The sequence below is a fragment of the Myotis nattereri genome, assembly GCF_964212035.1.
Source record: "Myotis nattereri genome assembly, chromosome: 11".
Classification (NCBI taxonomy): Eukaryota; Metazoa; Chordata; class Mammalia; order Chiroptera; family Vespertilionidae; genus Myotis; species Myotis nattereri.
In genome coordinates, this window is record NC_138086.1 from 29,072,923 (window position 1) to 29,096,064 (window position 23,142).

The 23,142-nt window shown below is 45.6% G+C and overlaps 1 protein-coding gene and 1 pseudogene across 5 annotated transcripts in view; both read right to left on the minus strand.

Annotated features, from left to right (window-relative positions):
• Positions 1–3,109: 3,109 nt before the first annotated feature.
• Positions 3,110–4,504, minus strand: LOC308527340 (elongation factor 1-alpha 1-like; annotated as a pseudogene). The gene has a single exon. The product of its transcript is annotated as an elongation factor 1-alpha 1-like (transcript).
• Positions 4,505–4,778: 274 nt separating this feature from the next.
• ATP6V0A4 (ATPase H+ transporting V0 subunit a4) overlaps positions 4,779–23,142 on the minus strand; it is a 64,891-nt gene continuing 46,527 nt past the window's right edge. For all 4 annotated transcript variants that reach the window (XM_081102318.1, XM_081102317.1, XM_081102320.1 and 1 more), the window contains 7 exons: positions 17,859–17,977; positions 15,658–15,874; positions 13,691–13,792; positions 11,041–11,151; positions 7,164–7,281; positions 6,850–7,021; positions 4,779–5,812 (listed from right to left, as the gene is read on the minus strand). In XM_081102318.1, the coding sequence (XP_080958444.1) occupies positions 5,719–5,812; positions 6,850–7,021; positions 7,164–7,281; positions 11,041–11,151; positions 13,691–13,792; positions 15,658–15,874; positions 17,859–17,977 (933 nt within the window). In that variant the 3' untranslated portion in view covers positions 4,779–5,718. The remainder of the gene's footprint in view (positions 5,813–6,849; positions 7,022–7,163; positions 7,282–11,040; positions 11,152–13,690; positions 13,793–15,657; positions 15,875–17,858; positions 17,978–23,142) is intronic.

The following is a 23,142-nucleotide window of genomic DNA, read 5'->3' on the forward strand; positions in this document are numbered from 1 at the left end:
GGAGATGAGGCACGTTCCTGAGAGAGAGAATTTATCAGCTCAATTTTGAAATAAAATGTTGGGGAAACTGAGTTGGTATCTTCTATTGTTTGGCTCCCTAAGTCATTCTAAATCCCTTCTAACCTAGGAAGAGCATGGATGGATGGATGGATGGATGGATGATCAGACCAATTCAGGAAAATAGGGAATAACATGGGGAAGGATGCTTCATAGCCCTATCAGTTCCTTAAAAACTACAATGGGAAAATTACCCATGGCCTACCTTCAAAAAATCTAATACAGAACTGACACCCAGCTGGTGTGGCTCAGTGGTTGAGTGTCGACCTATGAACCAGGAGGTCACGGTTCAATTCTTTGTCAGGGTACATGCCCAGGTTGCAGGCTCAATCCCCAGTGGGGGGTGTGCAGGAGGCAGCCAATCAGTGATTCTCATCATTGATGTTTTTAATCCCTCTCTCCCTCTCCCTTCCTCTCTGAAATCAATTAAAATATCTATTTTTTAAAAACTTACATATTGGGGATTTACTCTGAAACTCAAAGGCTTAGATGGAGCTCAAGCTTCATCAAAACAAATTCTAGGTGACCAGCAGGCATTTTATTCTACTCCATTTTAGCCAGAAATAATTGGGCCACTGTAGAATTTTTTAAACTGAACTTGTGTGTGTCTGTGTGTGTGATGTACTTTGTTTTGCAATGTCAATAAGAAGAAAGTCTCAAACCCCATTTGTCTTCAGCCAGGCACTCGTGGTCCAACCCTCCCACCACCCCAAAGCAGGAGAAATCAATCCAGATCCGTGCTGCCCATTGGAGTTTCTTACCTCGGTATATTTCTTTCCAGTCTGGGCCTTTTTTGCTTCCCCTTCACAGCAGCCAAATCCCACCTAGAAGTTGCACCACTGGTGGCTTCTGGACTTACTTTCCCAAGAAACCTGGTGCTCAGGTCTTCTCCTTCCCGTTCAGCTCAGTTCTGTGAACGGGATTATTTAAGAAACCACCTTGCATCCTGGACAAGTGAGTGACATCCAGGTCACACCCCCTTCTCAGTCAGCCCTTCACCTGATCCCTTTATAAAGGGGAAATTACATCTCTTATGGAAATAGAAAGAGGCTGCCAGGCTTGAGAATATGTTGTTCTCAGGAAGGCTGGGGGCATTTCTGAAAGAGCGGGGGTCTAGGCCAGGTGCAGAGGGAAGTTCTGCGTTTTTAAACCTTCACTTGCAGCCATCATTGTTTAGGATTAGAGGGCAAAAGGCTGGTTGGTGACCCCTCTAAGCAGAGCATAGTTTTAGACGGCTGTGGAGAAGGGCAATAAGGAGCTGAGGACCTTGAACCTGTCCAGTGACCTTGACAACATGGGATCGTTACTGACTGCATGCCTGGTCCATGCCCAGTGCCTTAAAACCCCCTTCAGAGCCCAGAGGTGGAGATCACTGTCCCCACTTTGGCCATAAGGGGAACAACTCCACATCCTGCTTGAGGGCACACACAATAAACTACCAGAGATGGAACTCAAGGATACACATCTTTTGATTACAACTGTCATTCTTGGGCTCAGTCTGTTTTAATCATTAAGTGAATATTTGCTGAGCATCTAATTGTGCCTTAAGTTGTACTGGATGGGTCATGCATGACCTTGATATGGAAGGTGACAGAGAAGCCCCCTGGGGTATGAGCAATGACACTTCCATAAGCACCAGGCAACCCAATACACGGAGGGGCAGGTGGGGTTGAAAAAAAGAGACCTGTCCAAAGGACTCTTACATTTTGTCAGGTCTTCTGGAATCTTATTTAGATCTAGATACTAAGTGGAAGTGCTTCATAAATTGTAAATAGACAGCACTCTACCAGGATAGTTACCATAGACATTATCATTAACCTGGATAAAGGTCATTCAGACTAAAGAGTTAATGAAACAATCTTTTTTAAAAATTAAATTTATTAGGGTAACATTGGTTAATAACATTTTTAGATGTAAAATTCCATAATACAGTATATCTGTATATTGCATGTATGCTCACCCTGCCCCAAAGTATATTTACATTCCATTACATATGCTTTCCCCCTTTACCCTCTTCATCCTTCCCCACTTCTACCCCCTACCCCCCTGGTAACCACCATACTGTTGTCTGTTCCCATAAGTTTGTTCATTCATTGCTGTTTTATATCCCACATGAGTGAAATCATGTGGTTCTTGTCCTTTTCCATCTGACTTACTTCACTTAGCATGATACTCTCAAGACCCATTCATGCTGCCACAACGGCAGTATTTCATCATGGTTCACGGCTCAGTAGTATTTCATTGCACATATGTGCCACATCTTTATCCGATCATCCATTGAAGGGCCCTTTAGCTGTTTCCATGTCTTGGCCACTGTGGATAATGCTGCAGTGAACACAGGGGTGCATACATCGTTGGGAATAAATGTTTTCAAATTTTGGGGCTGGATACCCAGATGAGGGATTGCTGGGCCAGGTGATAGCTCTATTCTTAGTTTTTTGAGGAACCTCCATAGTGTGTTCCATAGAGGCTGCATCAACTTACATTCCCCTTAGCAGTGGACAAGGGTTCCTTTTCCTCCACATTCTCTCCAACATATTTCTCGTCTTCTTGATGATAGCCCTTCTAACAGGTATGAGCTCATTGTGGTTTTGATTTGCATTTCCCTTATACCTAGTGAAGGTGAGCATCTTTTCATTTATCTGTTGGCCATCTATATGTCTTCTTGGGGAAAGTGTCTATTCAGGTCCTCTGCCCTTTTTTAAATTCGATTGTTTGTTTTGTTGAGTTGTATGCATTTGTTTGTGTTTTTTTGGTTGGTTTGTTTTTAATCATTAAACTTTGTTATTTTAATGGGTCTCAAAATTCTGTGACAGATTTTTGGTCATGTTGTTTCCATTAAAAAGCACTGATTTAAAAAACTAATAACTTAAAAACTGCCACACACACAAAAGAACCAAATGGTCCATAAAACATTCTCCTTTCCTTCTGAAGGTTTTACGATGCATTGTAATCATTAACCAGTCTTTTACTATTAAACTTAAATGGCCAATTGAGACACACAGTTCTGAGACGGTTCTTCCACCACTGATTGAGACTGGGGTGGCAAGTATTAGAGATAATATTCACTTAGCTTCTGAGCTTTCTGGTCAGACCTGGTGACTTTGCCAGCTCCAGCTGCCTTTTTGCCCATTGCTTTGATGACACCCACAGCAACGGTCTGTCTCATGTCACAAACAGCAAAACGGCCCAGAGGAGGGTAGTCAGAGAAGCTCTCAACACACATGGGCTTGCCAGGAGTCATGTCAACAATGGCAGCCTCACCAGATTTCAAAACCTAGGGCCATCTTCCAGCTTTTTCCCAGAACGACGACCCATCTTCTCCCTCAGCTCAGCAAATTTGCAAGCGATGTGAGCTGTGTGACCATCCAGCACAGGTGCATAGCCAGCACTGATCTGGCCTGGGTGGCTCAGGATAATCACCTGAGCTGTGAAGCCAGCTGCTCCCCCTGGTGGGTCATTTTTGCTGTCTCCAGCCACATGGCCGCGGTGAACATCTTTGACAGACACGTTCTTGACATTGAAGCCCAAGTTGTCCCCAGGAAGAACTTCACTCAAAGCTTCATGGTGCATTTCAACAGGCTTCACTTCAGTGTAACGTTGACTGGAGCAAAGGTGACCACCATGCCAAGCATGAGAACACCAGTCTCCACTCGGCCCATGGGGACAGGACCCATACCACCAATTCTGTAGACATCCTGGAGGGACAGACGCAGGGGCTTGTCAGTTGGACGAGTTGGTGGCAGGATGCAATCCAGAGCTTCAAGCAGTGTGGTTCCTCTGGCATTGCCATCCTTACGGGTGACCTTCCATCCCTTGAACCAAGGCATGTTAGCACTTGGTTCCAGCATGTTGGCACCATTACAACCAGATAATGGCACAAATGCTACTGTGTCAGGGTTGTAGCCAATTTTCTTAATGTAGGTGCTGACTTCTTTAACAATTTCTCCGTATTTTTTCTGGCCGTAGGGTGGCTCAGTGGAATCCATTTTGTTAACACCAACAATCAGCTGTTTCACACCCAGTGTGTAGGCCAGAAGGGCACTCACGGGTCTGTCCATTCTTGGAGATGCCTGCTTCAAATTCACCAACATCAGCAGCAACAATCAGGTTGCACGGTCAGCCTGAGATGTGCCTGTAATCATGTTTTTGATGAAGTCTCTGTGCCCTGGGGCATCACTGATGGTCACATAATACTTGCTGGTCTCAAATTTCCACAGAGAGATCTCAATGGTGATATCTTGTTCCCGTTCAGCTTGCAGTTTATCCAAGACCCAGGCATACTTGAAAGAGCCCTTCCCCATCTCAGCAGCCTCCTTCTCAAATTTCTCGATGGTTCTTTTGTCGATGCCACCACATTTGTAGATCAGATGGCAAGTAGTGGTAGACTTGCCAGAATCTACGTGTCCAATGACGACGATGTTTATTTAGTCTTTCCCTTTCCCATCTTGGGTTTGAGTTAATGGTGGTTTTCACAACACCTGTGTTTTGGCGGCAAACCTGTTACGAAAAAGCTGTATGCATTTTTTTAAATACATTTTAGTCCCTTATTGGAGATATCATTATAAATATCGTTTCCTATTTGGTTGGTTGCCTTTTTGTTTTGTTGATGGTTTCTTTTGCTGTGCAGAAGCTTTTTAGTTTGATGGAACCCCATTCATATATTTTTGCTTTTACTTCTCTGGCCTTTGGGGTCAAGTTCACAAAAAACCCTCTGAGACCAAGGTCCATACATTTAGTTCTATGCATTCCATTGTTTCAGTTCTTATATTTAAGCCTTTAATTCATGTTGAGTTAATTTTTATGTATGGTGTCAGCAGTCTAGGTCCATTCTTTTGCATGTGGCTTTCCAGTTTTCCCAGATGATTTCCTTTCTCCATTGCATGTTTTTGGCTCCTTGTCACTTCTGTTCTATTAGTCTGTGTGTCTATTTGGAACAATCTTATTCTACACCTGGCCCTTGAATTTGTCCAAGCCTACAAATCACTTTCTCCAGTTACTCCAGCATAATGTGCTCTCAGAGCAAACAAAGTTGCTGATGATGTCATGTGGGGTTTAACAAAGCAGAGAGCCACACAGGGGCCAGCCCTCCATAGAACACAGAACATTAGCTGTTCTTCCTCACCCAGCAAGAAAAATCTATGAGAAAGTTCCTGATCTTGTGCAGCTTAGCCTCAGACGACGATAAAAGGTGTTTGAGGAAGCAGGAAATGAAGGAATCAAATAAGAATCCTTCTTTTGGAGTAGTTTGTATAACTCTATTGTTTAACTTTGCCCTGAAATTATCGACACTAAATTTTATTAAATAATTTTGAATAAAGACATCTTACGGAAAAAGTGAATGGCCCAGAAGTTTATTTTCTTAAATATAATACTTACAATATGACAAGAAAACATTAATTTAGCAACCCCTCCCCAATTTCTCTATCATTTTAGTATTTGACAATTAAGACCTTACAGGAGGTTGAAATGACTTGCGACGCAGTTCCTCTGTAACACGGTGAAGTCGTATCAAATCCCAGGACTTGTAGCTAAATAATACATGGCTTCCTGCCTCTGGTTGGCTAAGAACAATCATTCCATTGGCAGCCTTGCACAGTTGATGTCAAAAACAAGACTGATACAGAAGGTGGTGTCAGCCATCAGCCACGGGACCTGCAGCTACTCCTCGACTGTCCCATCCAGGATGTTTTTAAAGGAGAATGGAGAAAACTTATACCCAGCCCCGACGTAGAACTTGTTCTGGAACTCCACCCTGTTGTTGGGGGCAAGAAAAGGGGGGTTAAACACCCACCTCTAGAGGGTAGCTAGACCTAGGAAGCATTTATCAAACCAAGCGCAGAGTCAGGAAGGCGTCGGGGGGGGGGGGGGGGGGGGGACCCAGGCCGGTGTTGCCACAGGGATCCTCTGAGGCTTGTATAACCTTCTCTCTTACACCTTCCCCCCGCCCCTCCAAGGCCTCTGCTGGTGGCCTCACAGGCCAGCATAGCCATCCCACCCCCAGCACCCTCGCTTTGAACCACTGTCTGATGAGCTAGTGAGCAGAGCACTTAGCAGGTTACACGTGCTTTTTAGTTTTCATCCTGGTCCTAAACTGCAGAACAATCAGAACCTTGGTTTATATTTCTATAACTTACAGAACAGATATCACACAAGATCATTTATGTTTATAAAGTTGCAGAATTTGCTTCCTAATGATACAGGCAGAAATGATGTTATAACCTGAGGCAGGGGATGCTGTGATTCTCAACTCAGTAGTGAAGCATAAAAACATTTTTTATGAACAGCAGGTAGAGAGGGAGGTGAAAGCTGAAGAAATGCTACATTCCGGACAAATCTGTGAATGTCCAGGGGGCCTTCTCCCTTGCAGGCACCCTCCTTCAATTTCCACTTTCTGAGAATTTGGAAGCTGAACTATGGGTGTTAACTCCTGCACTCAGCAACAAAGGCCAAAGGTCCCAGACTCAGCAGGCCTTCCGTGAGCCCATTGCAGATCTCCCATCGTACCAACATTTGCAGGTATCCCTTACTTTAGAGCCAATTGTAATAAAACAAGTGGAAATGTAAAGGAGAAGGAATAAATGAGAACTAGCATTTATCACAAGGTGGCCATGATATATGCATAATATGTGATATCATTGAATAGTTCACCAACAGTGCCTAAACTAAGGTTCCAGAAGGGTATGTTAGTTGCTAATGTTACACAACAGGTCAGGACTTGGACCCAGCTGGCCTGACAGCCCAACTTCCACCCAAGAGCCCACAGAGGTCCTGCAAGCCCGTCGTCCTCACCAGTGCAGCCGCAGGGCGTGCAGGAAAGCAGAGAGCCCCTCCATGATCAGCAGGATGGCTACTGTCAGGACAGCAAACACAGCAAAAATGATAAAGACCCCGATGAGTCCTCCCCAGCCTCGCAGGCGAAGGCCGATGTTCATCACCATGGTCCAGAGCACTTCGGACAGTTCTGCAAGATGCAAGAGCAGCATCACAGGTTTACGTGGCAAATGCAAGTTATTCTCAAGAAAGAAGAGCCGGAAAGAACCCAGAGAAGGCACTGGTACGAGCGCATGCTCTGAGCTTTCCCCCCATGCTGGTGGCTCACTCACCTGCATGAGCCAGGCTGAGGGCCCAGAGCCGGAGGTAAGAGGCTGTGTTTGAAATGCAGCCCAGGCAGTACTCGATCGTGTGGATGGCCTGATGCACGAATATGTCTCCAAAGTTGAACTGAAAGAGGAAACTCTTTGTTCTATTTCATTAAGTACTTTCCACATACAAAGTAGTTTAAATAATATATACATGAATAAGACATGGGCTTTGCTGTTCAGATATTTCCAGGTGAACTAGAGGAAAATAAATATTCCTGTACTTGTAGAAAGAGAATTAGCAGCACAAAGTAGGATGTGGTGTGTGCGCAGTAACATGTCCCAGAAGTTGTTGAAAAAGGTTCATGAGATTTGTGCTGGGCCATGAAGGATGAGGAGGCATCCGGAAGTCAAAGAAAAACAAGACCCTTCCTGGTAAAGAAAAGGACTCTAGTAAAGCGGTGGGTGGGAATATCACGGAGGCAAGTTTTGGGGAAAAACAATCTGGCTGGAACTGGGAGCCTGTGTAGGTGACCAGTAAGAGTGTGCAGGTGTTGAAGTTGCAGGAAAGACCAATGAAGGACAGAGCTGAGAAAATCCCCCGGAATCACTGAGCAACCATTAAAAGGGTCTGAATAGAACGTGGCAGGGGAACATAAAGACATATTTGGGGGAAGATTAATCTGGAAGCAAAATGGACCAGTGAAGGGACAGCCTGTAAGCAAAAAAGTCGGTTTGTGGAATAGCTTAGTGATCCTGGGTATGAGGGGAGAAGAAACGGGGCGAAGACAGCGATGAGAGCCCACTGTTTCCTCCATGCACTCTGATGCTGGGGGGACACAGAGTGACTGGCGCCTTCTCTGCCCTCAAGTAGCTCACTGTCTAGTAGGGAGGACATGCCGACAGACAGATCCCACACAGCAGTATGGGAAGTGCCCTCATCAAGAATGCAGCGGTATTGTGGGAACACAGAAGACCGCTTACCCAGGGTCACACAGGGCTCTGAGATTCTTGAGGCTGAGCAGTGAAAAGAGTTGCATTGACAAAAATGGATAAATTGGAAAAGGAGATGAGCAGTTAATTGTCAGATGAGTCACGTCCCAGGTGACAGCTGCCCATACAAGTAGAATCTCTCAGCACACAATAGCAGAGGCAGTACATGCTCAGAAGAAAAGTCTAGGCTGGAAATGGACGCCTGGGACCTCACTGTGGGAGGAGGGACTGTGGGAGCGAGGAGGACTGAGAAGATCAATAAGGAAAAGATCGTAGGAAGAAGAGCTCTCACTCAGCCTTGGGAAACATCTTCGTTCAGAGATAGGAGGAACCACATGGCTGCAGTCAAGGACGGAGAGGTATCCAGGAAGGAATGGGGGTGTGGTCAACCATGTCAGTTGCTATAGAGAAAAGACAAAAATCAGTGCCTCTCAATTTGGCAATGAAAACCGCTAGGAGGAATTGAAGGGTGGGGATGAGCAGAGATGGACAGGGTGGGTAGAGAGAGTCAAGGAAAAGGAAGGCTGTGTAGTGAAGAATTAACTCCACCCAAAGAGAGGTTCAGCTTCGTCCTGGCCCCTAGAAGGCAATCTCTAAGTCAGCGGTTCTCAACCTGTGGGTCGCGACCCCTTTGTGGGTCGCATGACCCTTTCACAGGGGTCCCCTAAGACCATCGGAAAACACATATATAATTACATATTGTTTTTGTGATTAATCACTATGTTTTAATTATGTTCAATTTGTAACAATGAAAATATATCCTGCATATCAGATATTTACATGACGATTCATAACAGTAGCAAAATTACAGTTATGAAGTAGCAACGAAAATAATTTTATGGTTGGGGGTCACCACAACATGAGGAACTGGAGTAAAGGGTCACCGCATTAGGAAGGCTGAGAACCACTGCTCTAAGTCCTTGTACTTTCACAAGTGAAAGAAATGCTTTTGTTATTTTGGGTGAGTTCTTGGGACCACTTCTGCTCATTTACTTGGGGTAGGACAAGCCAGAAAGACCAACCAAGGGGTTAGAGTTGGACTTGGAGACAATGCTAGCAGCCCCATCTCCAGGAAAGGAAGGGCGGCGGAGACCACCTGGGTGGCCCTAGGTCAGCGATGGCGAACCTATGGCACGCATGTCAGAGGTGACACGCGAACTCATTTTGTTGGTTGATTTTTCAAAATGCTGACACGCCGAGCTCAAAAGGTTCGCCATCACTGCCCTAGGTCAACCATGCCTGCGCAATGAGGCCCCAATAAAACATCGGACAGTGAGGCTCAGGTGAGCTTCCTGGGCTGGCCATCTGCACACCTGTTACCACATGTCAGTGCTGGGAGAATAACGCGTCCCTGAGAACACAGAAGCTGCGCTCTGGAGCCCTCCCAGTGGATTCCGCCTGGGTGCCTCTTCCTCTGGCTGGTTCTGATGTGTACGCTTTTGCTACAACAAAACTAAGTACTGCACTTTCCTGAGTTCTATGAGTGGGTTTATAAATGATTGAACCCATCGCAGTCTGAGGGGACCCTGAACTTGTAACTGGCTGGTCTGAAGGGGGGGTGGTCCTGGGGAACCCCAAACTTGTGGCTGGTGTCAGAAGTCTTGGGTAGACTTGGCAGTCTGGGCACTGCGTCCTTACCCTTGAGTTCGGTTAACTCTTGGCGAGGAGAGAAGTGGGAGAGGACTCGAGGGGGAGGCGGAGTCGAGCCTGTATTCACCTTGCAATGGGAGACCCAAGCATGACCATGGGGGAAGGGAGGAGCCTACAAATGGAAGGGGCAGCCGGGTCATGGCAGTGGTGGCCGGTGAACAGGGACTGGATACATGCCAAGGGCATGAGGAGATTATGGAGGCTGTACAGGATAGGCTGGGCCTGGTAAGTCTGATGCTGTGTGGGTTGGATTCTAAAACATTCCAGCAAGTCTAACAAACGTAGGAATATCAATAAGCCACCAATATGGGTTATTCTCCTTACCTGGAATCTTGTAGGAACAGTTGTTCAAAGTCCAGATTTTTTTCCTCATTAGGTCTAATTGACCATCCATTCATTCAAATGATTATTTTTTCAGTAATTAACATTAGAAATGGAGCTACTCTTAGCATCCATCAGGCCTCACAGAACCCTGTCCCCACTGCAGAATAAGAATAGAGCTCCAGTGATAACCCCCAGCCAGTTCAGGACTGTGGGCCACTCCAGTCCTGGCATAAAAGCAGAGTCTGGGAAAATGTGGCACATTCCTGGGGTGGGGAGTGGCTGCCCTCAGACAGAAAGGGGCAGGGAGGGAGGAGGAAACAAAACAATTCCTGAATTCACAGGAGAGCAGATAGTATTACGAAGGTTAATGAAGGAGGTTGTGACAGAGCAGGGTTGAGACAGGAGGTGATGGAGGCTGTGCACACTTGGGTCCAGGAGGGGACTGGGAAAAAAGGATCCACTTTTTGCTTCAATATCTAGGGCTACATTTGGGCTCTGCTCTCACAGCTTGAGGGGCCCTGATGAGAAAGCTGACTTTCAGGGCCCAGTGATGAGCCAAGGAGGCCTTCGTACCATTGATGGCCTCCGATGTCACTAGGTCTGAAGGCTGACATTCACCTCATGCTCATAGATGCAGCAGCACCTGGGCTAAAAGATGGCAATACTCCTAGATGGGTTGGTAAGTAGCAGTTGTTCTGATCCTGTAGGCATCCCCTGCCCTAGGACCTCCCCAGCGTCCTGTGACTCAGCAATTACAGGGCTGCCACCAGTAGGGTCCTCTTGACCCAACCAGCTCTACTGCCCAAGTTCATTCTGATGGGCTGGTGCCCGCGCCCAAACGGCTCTTCAATACTTGACCACCGCCCCTGTCCAGGTCCGCTTCTAGAATCTGTACAAACTGGGAGGTCTTTGTAGGGTGTTTCGTCCCAAATACCTCTTCTTTGTAGTCCTCCTGCGCCCTGTGGGCCTCTGCTCTCCTGGGAGGGTTCGAGCTGTCACCTTCAGTGTCTTCAGCGGTGTGCTCTCGAATCATGGATGCCTGCAGCTGTCAGCAAGCGAGGAAATGAAGTGCTCAATTCCTCCTTAGAATTAGAATCACAACAATTCCATACAAAATACAGGCTCTCGTGACATATTCGCTACGTCCCAGCCACTGTTCTAAACTCTCTCTACGCTATCTCATTTAGCCTTCACGACAATCTTTTTACATGAGCAGAATCACCACCCCCTTTCACAGAGAGGTAAACTACAGCTCAGAAAGGTTAACAAATGTGCCCAGGACCCCAGCTGCTAAGGCTGGTTAGCAGCAGAGCCAGGATTCAAACCCAGGTGGGGATTCCAGAGCATGTGCTTTTCTCCATGCGCCAGAGGGTGCCAAGTGGGCCAGTCTTACAGTAAACCAACACACACACCAGAGTGCCTTTCTTTTTATACATATACACACACCGTCACAAAACCATCAGTGACACCTTTGACATACTTAGCCTTGTGACCGACACATCCAGATTTTTACGGGGAAAATTAGGAATTAATGACTGCTATGATCTGAAAGTTTGTGTCTCCCTCCAAAATTCCTGTTGAAATCCTAACCTCAAAGATGATAGCTTTGGAAGGTGGGGCCTTTGGAAGGTGACTAGGACATGAGGGTGGAGCCCTCAGGAATGGGATTCGTGCCCCAGAGAGCATCTTCACCCCCTTCCTCTATGTGAGGACATAATGAGAAGGTGCCTTCTCACCATGAACCAGGAAGGGGCCCTACCCAGAAGGTGAATGTGCTGGAGCCTTGTTCTTGGGCTTCCCAGCCTCCAGGACTGTAAGCAGTGAATTTCTGCTGTTTATACGCCACCCAGTCTGTGGTACTTTGTTATAGCAGCCCAAACAGACTAAGACAATCACTTTTCCAACACAAATATACTTTTCTAAATAAAAACATCACTTTATAAAAATAGCTAAGCCCTAACCGGTTTGGCTCAATGCATAGAGCGTCAGCCTGCGGACTAAAAGGTTTATGGTTCGATTCCAGTCAAGGGCATGTACCTTGGTTTCGGGCACATCCCCAGTGGGGGGTGTGCAGGAGGCAGCTGATTGATGTTTCTCTCTCATTGATGTTTCTCTCTTTCCCTCTGCCTTCCTCTCTGTAAAAAAAAATCAATAAAATATATTTTTTAAAAATTAAAAAAAAAATAGCTAACGAAAAAATCCAAGGGGGCGGGGGGAGGGATCAAGGTGTAGTCACCATTCAGTTTGGCCTGGTTTTATCCCTGAGTTTCAATCAACTATTTCTTCCCAGTCACTGTGAAACTTAATGTCCCATGCTGACGCAGAATGACTTCACGGGAGGAGTGTTGCAAATTAGGCATGAAAGTACCAGTACCTTTCTTTCTTCAGCGAGTCTGCACCTAATGTTTGCAGGTCACTGGGCAAAGGTCACAATGGAAGTCCATGTGTCATATGTTTAAATATTGAAAAGTTATAAATTAAGCCAACATATTCCTAGTAAAATATGTTCTAGCCTCCTATCTTGAGAAACAAACCCTCTTAAGAACTTGAAAGGCCAGGTTCAAATTCAGAGTCCCAGGAGAGCTGGCCTGCACGATGACACACCACTTTCTCCTCATCTCTGGTCCCCTCCCACAGCTGGAGGGCCGGAGTGCACGTGTGGATACTACCCCCACACTGTCCATGCTCGCCTACACTCTCCACAAACCGCTGCCCAGTGGCCACGCCAGGAGCTAGCTGTGCCAGTGCTGTGGCTGGACCTTTGTAGAGCCCAGAAGTGGGCTTGAGTCCGTCTGGACGGGAATTCCAGGGTACCAGGTACCGACAGGCGGCCCTGGGTTCATGGTTCCCTGCCCTATGGTGAGGAATGTGACTTAAGTTAACATTACTTTGTCTTCTTCAAATCCTATTTTCTCTCTCCGTCAACTGAAGGGAGAAAACATCACAGAAAAAAAAATAAAAGATAGTTTCTCCACTTTCATCCCGAACTCTAGCCTTTTCTAGTCCTATGCCGGAATTAATTAAGATAAACATGAGTAACTTGGTAAAAGCATGATCCTGGAGTTTGTGAATGTTAGTGACTCTTCTCCCCAGTCAAAATAGACTTTGTAGTCAGTCCCTTTAGCTAACATCTCATGCTGTTTGACCTAGGTGCTGTCTGAAATAAAATAATCAATTTTACATTAGTTACTCGCAACTCTCTAAAACACATGTGCCAAAGCACATGCACAGGAAGTTATAGAAGCACTATTTGTAATTACCAAAATTGGAAACAAGCCAAATAACTATCAGCATCTGAATGGTAACTAAATTGTGGTATATTCATGCAAAGGAGTATTTTATATCACACACACACACACACACACACACACACATACACAAAAGCAAAGTTTGCAAGACATAAGGCCTGCTTGGCCTTAATAGAACATTCTTCTGGAAAAGTCAAACTCTATAGAAGAGAACATATCTGGGGAAGTCCAGCTACCTACCTCGCCACTGTCTTTCAGGCCTGGTCCACCCAGCATGCTCTCTCAACCACAGACTCTCTCAATCACAGTGAGTGAACTGAAAGGAATGACTCTTACCTGGGATTTCCGATGATTGGCTCTAAGAATAAATGGCTTAATCAGAAGCATCCACGGTACAGAAATCAAAGCCATAACAACAAAGAAACTTTGGACTTCTTGCTGCAAGACCAGAATGGTAAGATCCTATCACTTTAAGGTGATCACACAACATACTTTGTATGATAAAAATGCTAAGTGTGCATCATTTCAGTTGCATTTTATTTTATTTTTTAATATTTTTATTGATTTCAGAGAGGAAAGGAGAGGGAGAGATAGAAACATCAATGATAAGAGAGAATTATCAATCGGCTGCCTCCTGCACGCCTTCTACTGGTGATGGAGTCCATGCCCTGGGCATGTGCCCTGACCGGAAATTGAACCCTGACCTCCTCGTTCATAGGTCAACTCAACCACTGAGCCATACCAGCCAGGCCTATTTGTCCATTTTAAACCAGGCTTCCCCCCTCGTGTTGTACAAGCAACTGGAGATTTATATTATCTGTTGCTCTTCTTCGATAGTCAAGCACGACAGTAAGACAGCCAGGACAGTGTTGGGAAGGGGCTGTATTTATCAACCTGCATTGTCTCTCCCAGCTGCTTGACCCAAAAATGAGGTTATAGAAACTTCAAACTGTGTCAAGATAATTCATCTTCATACTAGGGCTTGGGGAAACCAGACAACCCCAACGATGTTTTTAACGAGAAAAAAACTGGAAAAACCATGCTCACTGCATATTCCAGACTAAGTGAGGGCTTCTGTCTTCATGAAAAGGGCTATTAGCACGTGAACTGTTGGATGAATTTCAGTCCTTTGCCTAAAAGTGAAGACTTGCTTGGAAAATCCAAGTAAATTTTCATTTAGACTCAGGCAATGAGTAAATTAACCTTCCAAATACATTCATTTAATGCTAACAGCTAGGGTGGTTCAAGGTTACCACTGACGTATAACAAAAAGATAGGGTACCACCAGGGAACTCCCAGAGGTGTAAGTCTCCTCTGGTTATTATTGAAAATAGTCTCTTATTTTTTCATTAAAAAAAAAAAATAGCCCCATCACAGGGCATTTTTTCCTTCTTATTTGCTGCTTCTGAAGGGAAGGAGAATACAAGTAGGAACCAAACTCACGAGGACATGCAGGGCCATGGGAGGAGCCCGACCTTCACCAGGGCACCAGCCTGAGCACTCACTGTTGGGACAGGTGCACTGCAGGGTCCTCTGGCATTGGGAAACTCACCCTAGAACTTGACCCAGAGGAATCACGACCTATATACGTGGGCCTTCCTTTATTAAAAACTCGACCTTCAAGCAATATGATCAGGTTAATCGCTGGGAGAGGCCAGAGGAAGAGAACTAGCTGTGCTACCAAAGAATGCCTCACTGAGTGCTATTTATATCCAGCTCCCACGGAACATTTCTACTGTTTAAAAATAAAATATCAAGTTGAGAGTGAAGCTGAAATAAATGGAAGCAATCCGAGTGGCAAAAAGTCTGACTGTTGGGCAGTGCTGTCCACAGAGGAAGAGCCCAGAGGAAAACAAGAGATAAAAACTCAACGAGCCATCGGAAGCCCCCGGAAGAGCCTGACATGTGAACAGAGGGACTCCTCTTCCTGGTCCCATTTCCGTTTTCTTTCTTGTAAACCTTAGCTGGAGTTTATTTTTATTTTATTTTTTAAAATATATTTTTATTAATTTCAGAGAGGAAGGGAGGAAAGAGAGATAGAAACATCAATGATGAGAGAGAATCACAAATCAGCTGCCTCCTGCATGTCCTCCACTGGGGATGGAGCTCGCACCCGGGCATGTGCCCTTGACCGGAATCAAACCCAGGACCCTTCAGTCCGCAGGCCAATGCTCTAGCCACTGAGCCAAATTGCTTAGGGCAAGATAGCTCAGTCTTGCAAATAACTAGTCTCTGTGGTACTCAAGAGTATGAGAGAGATCTACCATAATTAGGTGCATAAAAGAAGAAAAATCCCATAATACCTGATGTTTGTACAGGGGTGCATTCGAGGGGTCGTTATAGTTAAACATAAACATGTTGATGAAGTGGATGAGGATGCTGGGGGCCTTCTGGGACACGTGGACATCGTAGTAGCACCATTTGAAAATGATCATGAAAACCAGGTATCCAAACAGGCACAGCATAAAAATCATCTCCGGAATAAATTGCAGAAGGATGTTGAGCATTTTTCTGAAGTATCTGGGAATGGACACACACACACACACACACACACACACACACACACACACGAAGACAGACATTGAGAAAAAATATCAGTAACTAATTAGTCTTCCCAAAGCATAAAATGTTAACTGCATTCACTCCCCTGGGAAGCAGTAATCACGCATGGATGGAAAGGAAAGTGCTTTTGCACAAAAGATTTGGAGAGAACCAAAGTCTAAAGGTCACGTCTGAAGCAAAGACTGAGCCCACACAGTCAGTTGGCAATTTGGCCAAAGCTTCAAATGCAGGCCCAGCTCATATCAACACAATGAAAACACACAGGTATATAGGGGTGACTTGAGAGCTTTCCTCCTAAGAATGCCTTAAGATAGGGGGGCAAAGTAGGGCCCTTGGGTTTTTATAGCCTGCAAGTTAAAAATGGTTTTCATATTTTAAAATGGCGGGAGGGGGGGTTGCGGGAGGGGGGACAGGACTAAAAAGAATACTATTTATGATACATGATACTTACACAAAATTCAAATTTCAGCATTCATACATCAAGTTTTATTGGAACAATCACACTCACCCCCCTACGTATTTGTATTGTCAATGGCAGTTTTCACGTTACCATCTGACCTCAAAAGTCTAAAAGATTTACTATCTGTCCCTTTGCAGAGAATGCATGCCAACTCCAGCTCTAAGGCCTTGGGTCGCACAGAATAAGTTGGGGGCACCCAAGTGAAAATATTAGAAAGAGCCCCATACCATGCTTTGTTAATTGCAAGAACTAGAAAAGGAGATCCCATGGGAAAAAATGGGATTATCAGAGATACGTGAGGCCAGCCTGACACTCAATGATGCCAAATAAGGTCTAGGCAGAAAGTGCCGTCTGGGATTCTGTCTCACCGAATCCGCATAGAACTTCCAGGCAGGCAGGAGCACCAGGGTGCTCGTCATTAGTTTGCACACTAAGTACTTCCGATATTTCAGTAGAACTGTACTTCTTCGGCCTTTCAGATCAGGGGTCACTGTGTGACTGGCTCTGGCCAATGAAATGGGAACAGAAGTGGCAGGTGTCACTTTGGGGTGGAAACTTAAGCTTCAACGGTAATTGACCAGTCTCCTTCCACCATGGCGACTGGCAGTGCACCACTGGTAGCTGCCCGTCAGCCCAGGTCCCAGTGTGAAGACAACAGGCACAGAGCCCCCGGTGGTCCTACAGTGGGCATGTCATGGTCTGTAGCTTAGCAACTGAGATTTGGGGGTTATTTGTTACCTCACAATAACCTAACTCATTCTGACTACTATATTCCCATTCTATAAAAGAAAGCAATCTCAGAGACGTTAAACAACATGTCCATGGTCACACAGATATGAAAAATTGGAAGCAGTACTTAAGCTTCTGATTCCAAACCCTGTATCATGTGTGTGGCCTCATGCTGCCCTCACTCTCAAACTACATGGCAGCGACTCCTACCAGCTGCCAGGTCCACACAGGGCAACTCTGAACAGGCACCGTGGACGCTGGCTTCAAAGATTTACACCTGCAGCGGAAGTAGGTTGGAGGAGCTTTCCAGAGATGGTCCTTGATCGAAGGAAAGGAATAGGCAGAACATTAACAGCCAAAGAAGGGAGAGGGTGCTGCCGACAGGAAGAAATGACACCAAAGGGAATTTAGAATCTGAGGGCGCTTTGGCAAAAGGCACTATGTCCCCACTGGTGGGAGCCGGTGGGAGCTAAGCTTTGATATTCAGTAACAAGCCTTTCAGGTTGGGGGACACCAGGTGCTGCGGGCTTGCCAGCCTCATTCTGAACCTGCATGAAAATATTACTCACCTTTGAGAAGTCCAGCTGAGAAACAGAGGGCCCATTTCCAGGCACCAGCTTGTCCTGGCTCACGCCAAGAGACATGGGGGAAGGAACCTCACACAGAGGGACACGGGGCACAACCGGTGGCTCTGTCACTGCTCATCGTCAATGGGGTCAGACCAACAGGCAGAAAGAGAACCCGAAAACTCACATGTGGTTGAAAAGGCTGAGAATGACGCCAAAAGTCATCTGGACGATTCCCAGGATCACCGACATCTTCATTTTATAGGAGTTCAAGAACGTTAGCTTGTTGGAAGCCAAGTTCCAAATCTGGGTGGGAAACGTGAAGACATGCTTGAGGCCAGAATCTGGACATCCTACCAGGGTTGGGGACAACTGCACAATTTCCCCTGAGAAGTTGCTCTGGGATCCAGTCTCTAATTTCAGTCCAGTTCCACTCAGGCATTTTAGGTTCGAAAAGGACCAAGCCCCTTACAAATGCAACTCTGATGACAAACTGTCCAAACCATTAGTGCCAGTAAAATATCAAGTGGCTGGAAGGAAACTGCGGGGGGGGGGGGGGGCGGGGTAGGGAGGGGAATCCTACATGATTTTTCCCTGATCTAAATGAAAATGAATCATTAAATATTATGGAGATCCCAAACTTGCCTCGGTTCCCTTAATAAAAGTGTAGATCTCTGGCCCATGAACTTATCCAATTCCTTCTTTAAAAAAATTTTTTTTTTTCAGAGAGGAAGGGAGAGGGAGAGAGAGATAGAAACATCAATGATGAGAATCATTAATTAGCTGCCTCCTGGGGATGGAGCCCGCAACCCAGGCATGTGCCCTAACCAGGAATCAAGTCATGACCTCCTGGTTCATAAGTCGATGCTCAACCACTGAGCCACACCAGCTGGGCTATCGAATCCCTTAATAATAAATAGCATGTCTGACATATATATATATTATTGATTTATTACAGAGAGGAAGGGAGAGAGATAGAGAGTTAGAAACATCAATGAGAGAGAAACATCGATCAGCCACCTCCTGCACACCTCCCACTGGGGATGTGCCCACAACCAAGGAACAAGCATGTCTGACTTTGAAAGTCTGTAGTGCTTCACATTACAAGGCATCTTCCAGGCCCTTCTCAAGAAGTCACTGCTGTAGCCTGTTTATTAGCACTGTGGGTAAGGCATGGTCCCTGCCTTCTCTGAAGTTCCTGTTTGTCAACTTGCAAAGTGATGGGCATGTGTATCTGCCTGCCCCCAGGAGAACAACTCAGACAGCAAGTGCCCCCAGTGGTCAGGGTCTCATGCTGACTAGTGACCCCAGTCACCAACGTTCATCTTCCCCACAGAAATCTTAAACTCCCTGTAGTTTCCAATCCCCACCCTCAGGCTAATGACGCAAGTCCTCTCCACTGCCTCTGACACCTCTTCAACTTCAGGCACATCCCCAACGGCCTGCTAGACACGTCTTGAGGGCTTGTGATACTGCATCTCAAAGGTAACGAAGCCACAAACTTCTCTTTCCTCCTTCAGTAACTCAGGGTCAGCATCCACCTAAGCACAGTCTCAATGCATAGTCACCTGCCCTCTCCCCCGTGCACACACAGGGGCAGGGGCCACATCTCACTGCTTCTTCATAATGTCCTGAGTGGCTCCCAGCTGGACGATCACTAAGGAGGTCGCTGGAAAGGTGAGAGAAGGGACACCAGTGACGGTGCCCACACACCAGAGCCTCCCCGCCTCCCTGTGTGCCTCGACCTCCAAGCTGCACCAGGCTTGCCCTCCACGGTCTGCTCCTCCTTTGCCCACCTGGTTAGCCAACCCCACAGGATCCCTCGGCTTGGTGAGGGCAGGGTAACTAGCATGCTGCAGAGCCAGCCAAACCTGACAAACCAGCCCTGCTCATCGGTAAGTACCAGGCACACATCAAGCTCCTTAAATGTGTTTACCCTGTTTAATTCTAACAAAAATCCCATGAGATAGAGACATTTGTCCCCCCTTCACTATGGTTTCACTTTTTGTGGTTTCAGTTGTCCATGGTCAACTGTGGTCTGAAAATATTAAATGGAACATTCCAGAAATAAACAGTTCGTAAGTTTTAAATCGTGTGCCATTCTGAGAAGTATGATGAGATCTCACATCATCATACTTTCCATCCCACCTGAGTCACAAGCCATTACGTTGTCCAGCGTCTCCGCACTGTACACACTTCCCGCCCATTAGTTACTGAGTAGCCTTGGTTACCGGATCAATACTAACATCGTATTGATACTAACAGTGCTTGTGTTCAAGTCACCCTTACGTTACTTAATAATGACCCCGAGGTGACGCTGGCAATCCAGATATGCCAAAGAGAACTTAGGAGGTGCTTCCTTTAAGTAAAAAAGTAAGCACAGTATAGCAAGATATTTTGAGATAGAGACCATATTCATATAACTTTTATTACAGTATATTGTTATAATTGTTCTATTTTATTATTGTTAATCTCTTACTGTGTCTCATTTGTAAATTAACTTTATCATAGGTATGTATGTACAGGGAAAAACACAGTGTACACACATGGAGTCAGTACTATCCACGGACTCAGGCATCCACTGGGGGTCTTGGGACATGTCCCCATGAATATGGGAGGACAACTCTACAAGGATTCCCAATTTACATGTGAGGGAATTTATCTTAATTTCAAGGAAACTGAGTTACTTAAACACCTAGGAAGAAATAATACAATAGCAAATGGAGCATTTGCCCCATTTATGCACTAAACTCTTTCTAGGTGTTTTACGTGTGAAAATCATTTAATCTTCTTGTTACAGGAGAAAAACATGTCTTGTCTTCCCCCATTGTTAGTGGGAGTGGACTTCTTGGGGTTCCACTGGAATAAGCATTTCCAGAGGCCCCCACAGGAGGAGGCGATAGAGTAGAAAGCTTTATTTCCATGGGATTACACTCCTGGGTTTCCAAAGTCCCATTTCCCTTAGTCCAGCTATAGAAGAAGTGTAGCTGGGGTGTCAGTAGAGCTCAAATCAGAGCCAATGTCCACAGTTTCAGGCCAGGAACTAAACACAGGCTGCCTGATTCCATCACCACTGTTACGTTCATTTCTTATAAAATATTCACAGACACTATAGAAAGACTGCGCAGCTCTGATAGCCAAGTATTTCATGATTTGATTCAAAATAGATGATGCATTCAGTCAATAAATGCAGCTGTAGAAGTTTACATTATGCAAACATCAAACCCATCATTCATATATGTAAGTGCTAACATAGGCACAGAGATGTTCTGTTTAACAGGTTGTCTCTGGGACTAGGACGGCAGGAACCGGAGAGGTGGGAAAGACAAGGCTTTCTTTTCATTTTTACAGTATTTTGTGTTATATGGATTCTTAATCATACATATTATTATTTTATGATAAAAAGACCATAAATTTAAAAAATCTACATGCTACCTGGAGGCTTATTTTCAACTCTCCACCTGCTCTTTCACCCTCACATTTTCCTTTCTTTTTTGACTGGTGGACAGGTGACAGAAACTGCACACAGAGCAGGAACTCTGAGATGTGAATTACACCACCCTCCCTTCGTGGGGAGCAGACCTGCTGCATTCGATGTGGGCTGTGAGGGGAAGAGAGAGGACAGTAGGAGCAACATGATTCAAAGCAAGGCCAATCAGACCCTAAAACCACCCCCTTGGGACTCCCCCATCTGCTTGCTAATGAGGAAACTCCTAGGACCAGAGATAAAGCCTTCCAGTCTATAAAAATAATAACTTGCATATCTTTTTAGCACTTTGCAGCTTGCAAACCAGCTTTCAAGGACTTTACCTCTTTTGATAAAACTTGGAATGCAAGTGCCCCTGGGAAGCAAGCATCAACACATCCTGGGTAATGCTTTCTTTTTTAAAAAATATATTTTTATTTATTTCATAGAGGAGGGGAGGAGTAATAACATCAGTGATGAGAGAGAATCATTGACTGGCTGTTTCCTGCACGCCCTCTACTGGGGATCGAGCCCACAACCCGGGTATGTGCCCTTGACCAGAATCAAACCCGGGACCCTTCAGTCCACAGGTCGATGCTCTATCCACTGATTCAAACCATTTACGGCCTGGGTAATGTTTTCTGGGGTTTTTTTTGTTTTGTTTTTTAAATTTTCACCAGAGGATATTTTTTTCATTTTAGAGCAGCGGTTCTTAACCTGTGGGTTGCGACCCTTTGGGGGTCGAATGACCCTTTCACAGGGGTCACCTAAGACCATCGGAAAACACATATATAATTACATATTGTTTTGTGATTAATCACTATGCTTTAATTATGTTCAATTTGTAACAATGAAAAGACATCCTGCGCTGAAACCGGTTTGGCTCAGTGGATAGAGCGTCGGCCTGCAGACTGAAAGGTCCCGGGTTCGATTCCGGTCAAGGGCATGTTCCTGGGTTGCGGGCACATCCCCAGTAGGAGATGTGCAGGAGGCAGCTGATCGATGTTTCTCTCTCATCGATGTTTCTATCTCTCTATCTCTCTCCCTTCCTCTCTGTAAAAAATCAATAAAATATATATTTAAAAAAAAAAGACATCCTGCATATCAGATATTTACATTCCGATTCATAACAGTAGCAAAATTAGTTATGAAGTAGCAACGAAAATAATTTTATGGTTGGGGGTCACCACAACATGAGGAAACTGTATTAAAGGGTTGAGGCATGAGGAAGGTTGAGAACCACTGTTTTAGAGAAAGTATGGGGGGGAGGGGGCGGGGGGAGAGAAACCTCACTGTGAGGAAGACACATCAACTGGTTGCCTCCTGCATGTGCCCCAGCCAGGGCCAGAGCCTACAACTGAGGCATGTGCCCTCGACCGGAACCAAAGTGCTAGGGCACTTTCTGTTTGTATAAGGGAGGGGAGGGGGCAGGCAGGGGGACCCAGGAAAACAAGAGGAGGGAGACGGCCCACAGGATAGGAGAGACCACACAACCAGCGTTAGGGCAGTGCTGTTCCCTCTTAACCGTCAGCAACCAAGCCTGAGCTTTTGGGTTCTCTGCCACAGAAAGAGCTTGTAAGATACACTTCTGGGCTGCCTCCGCCAAGTTCAGGTCTAGACCACCCATGCTCATTTGGAGCACAAGGCTGCCACCTAGTGGCGATCTGCGCTGGGCCACTATGTGTGGGTGTCTTCTGGAAAACCCCTTCATGTCCAGTGTGAGGAATCACTTTCGCTTTGCTCAGCTCAAATCCAATTGAGATGGATATAACAAACAAAAGCTGACAATCGCTTTTCCCACTCGTATCAATTCTAGGCAGTAAAATTAAACAAAAATAAAAGCAAATCCATATGTTTCTAGGGGAAAAAAATGTTACCCCACTGCAAGAAAATGCCCAAGTAGGAAACTTGATAAGGATGCTAAACTGATGATCTAATATGCATACTTCCCAGGCACCCAGGGCTTTTTAAAAGAAGCACTCATTGCCCAGCCGGCGTGGCTCAG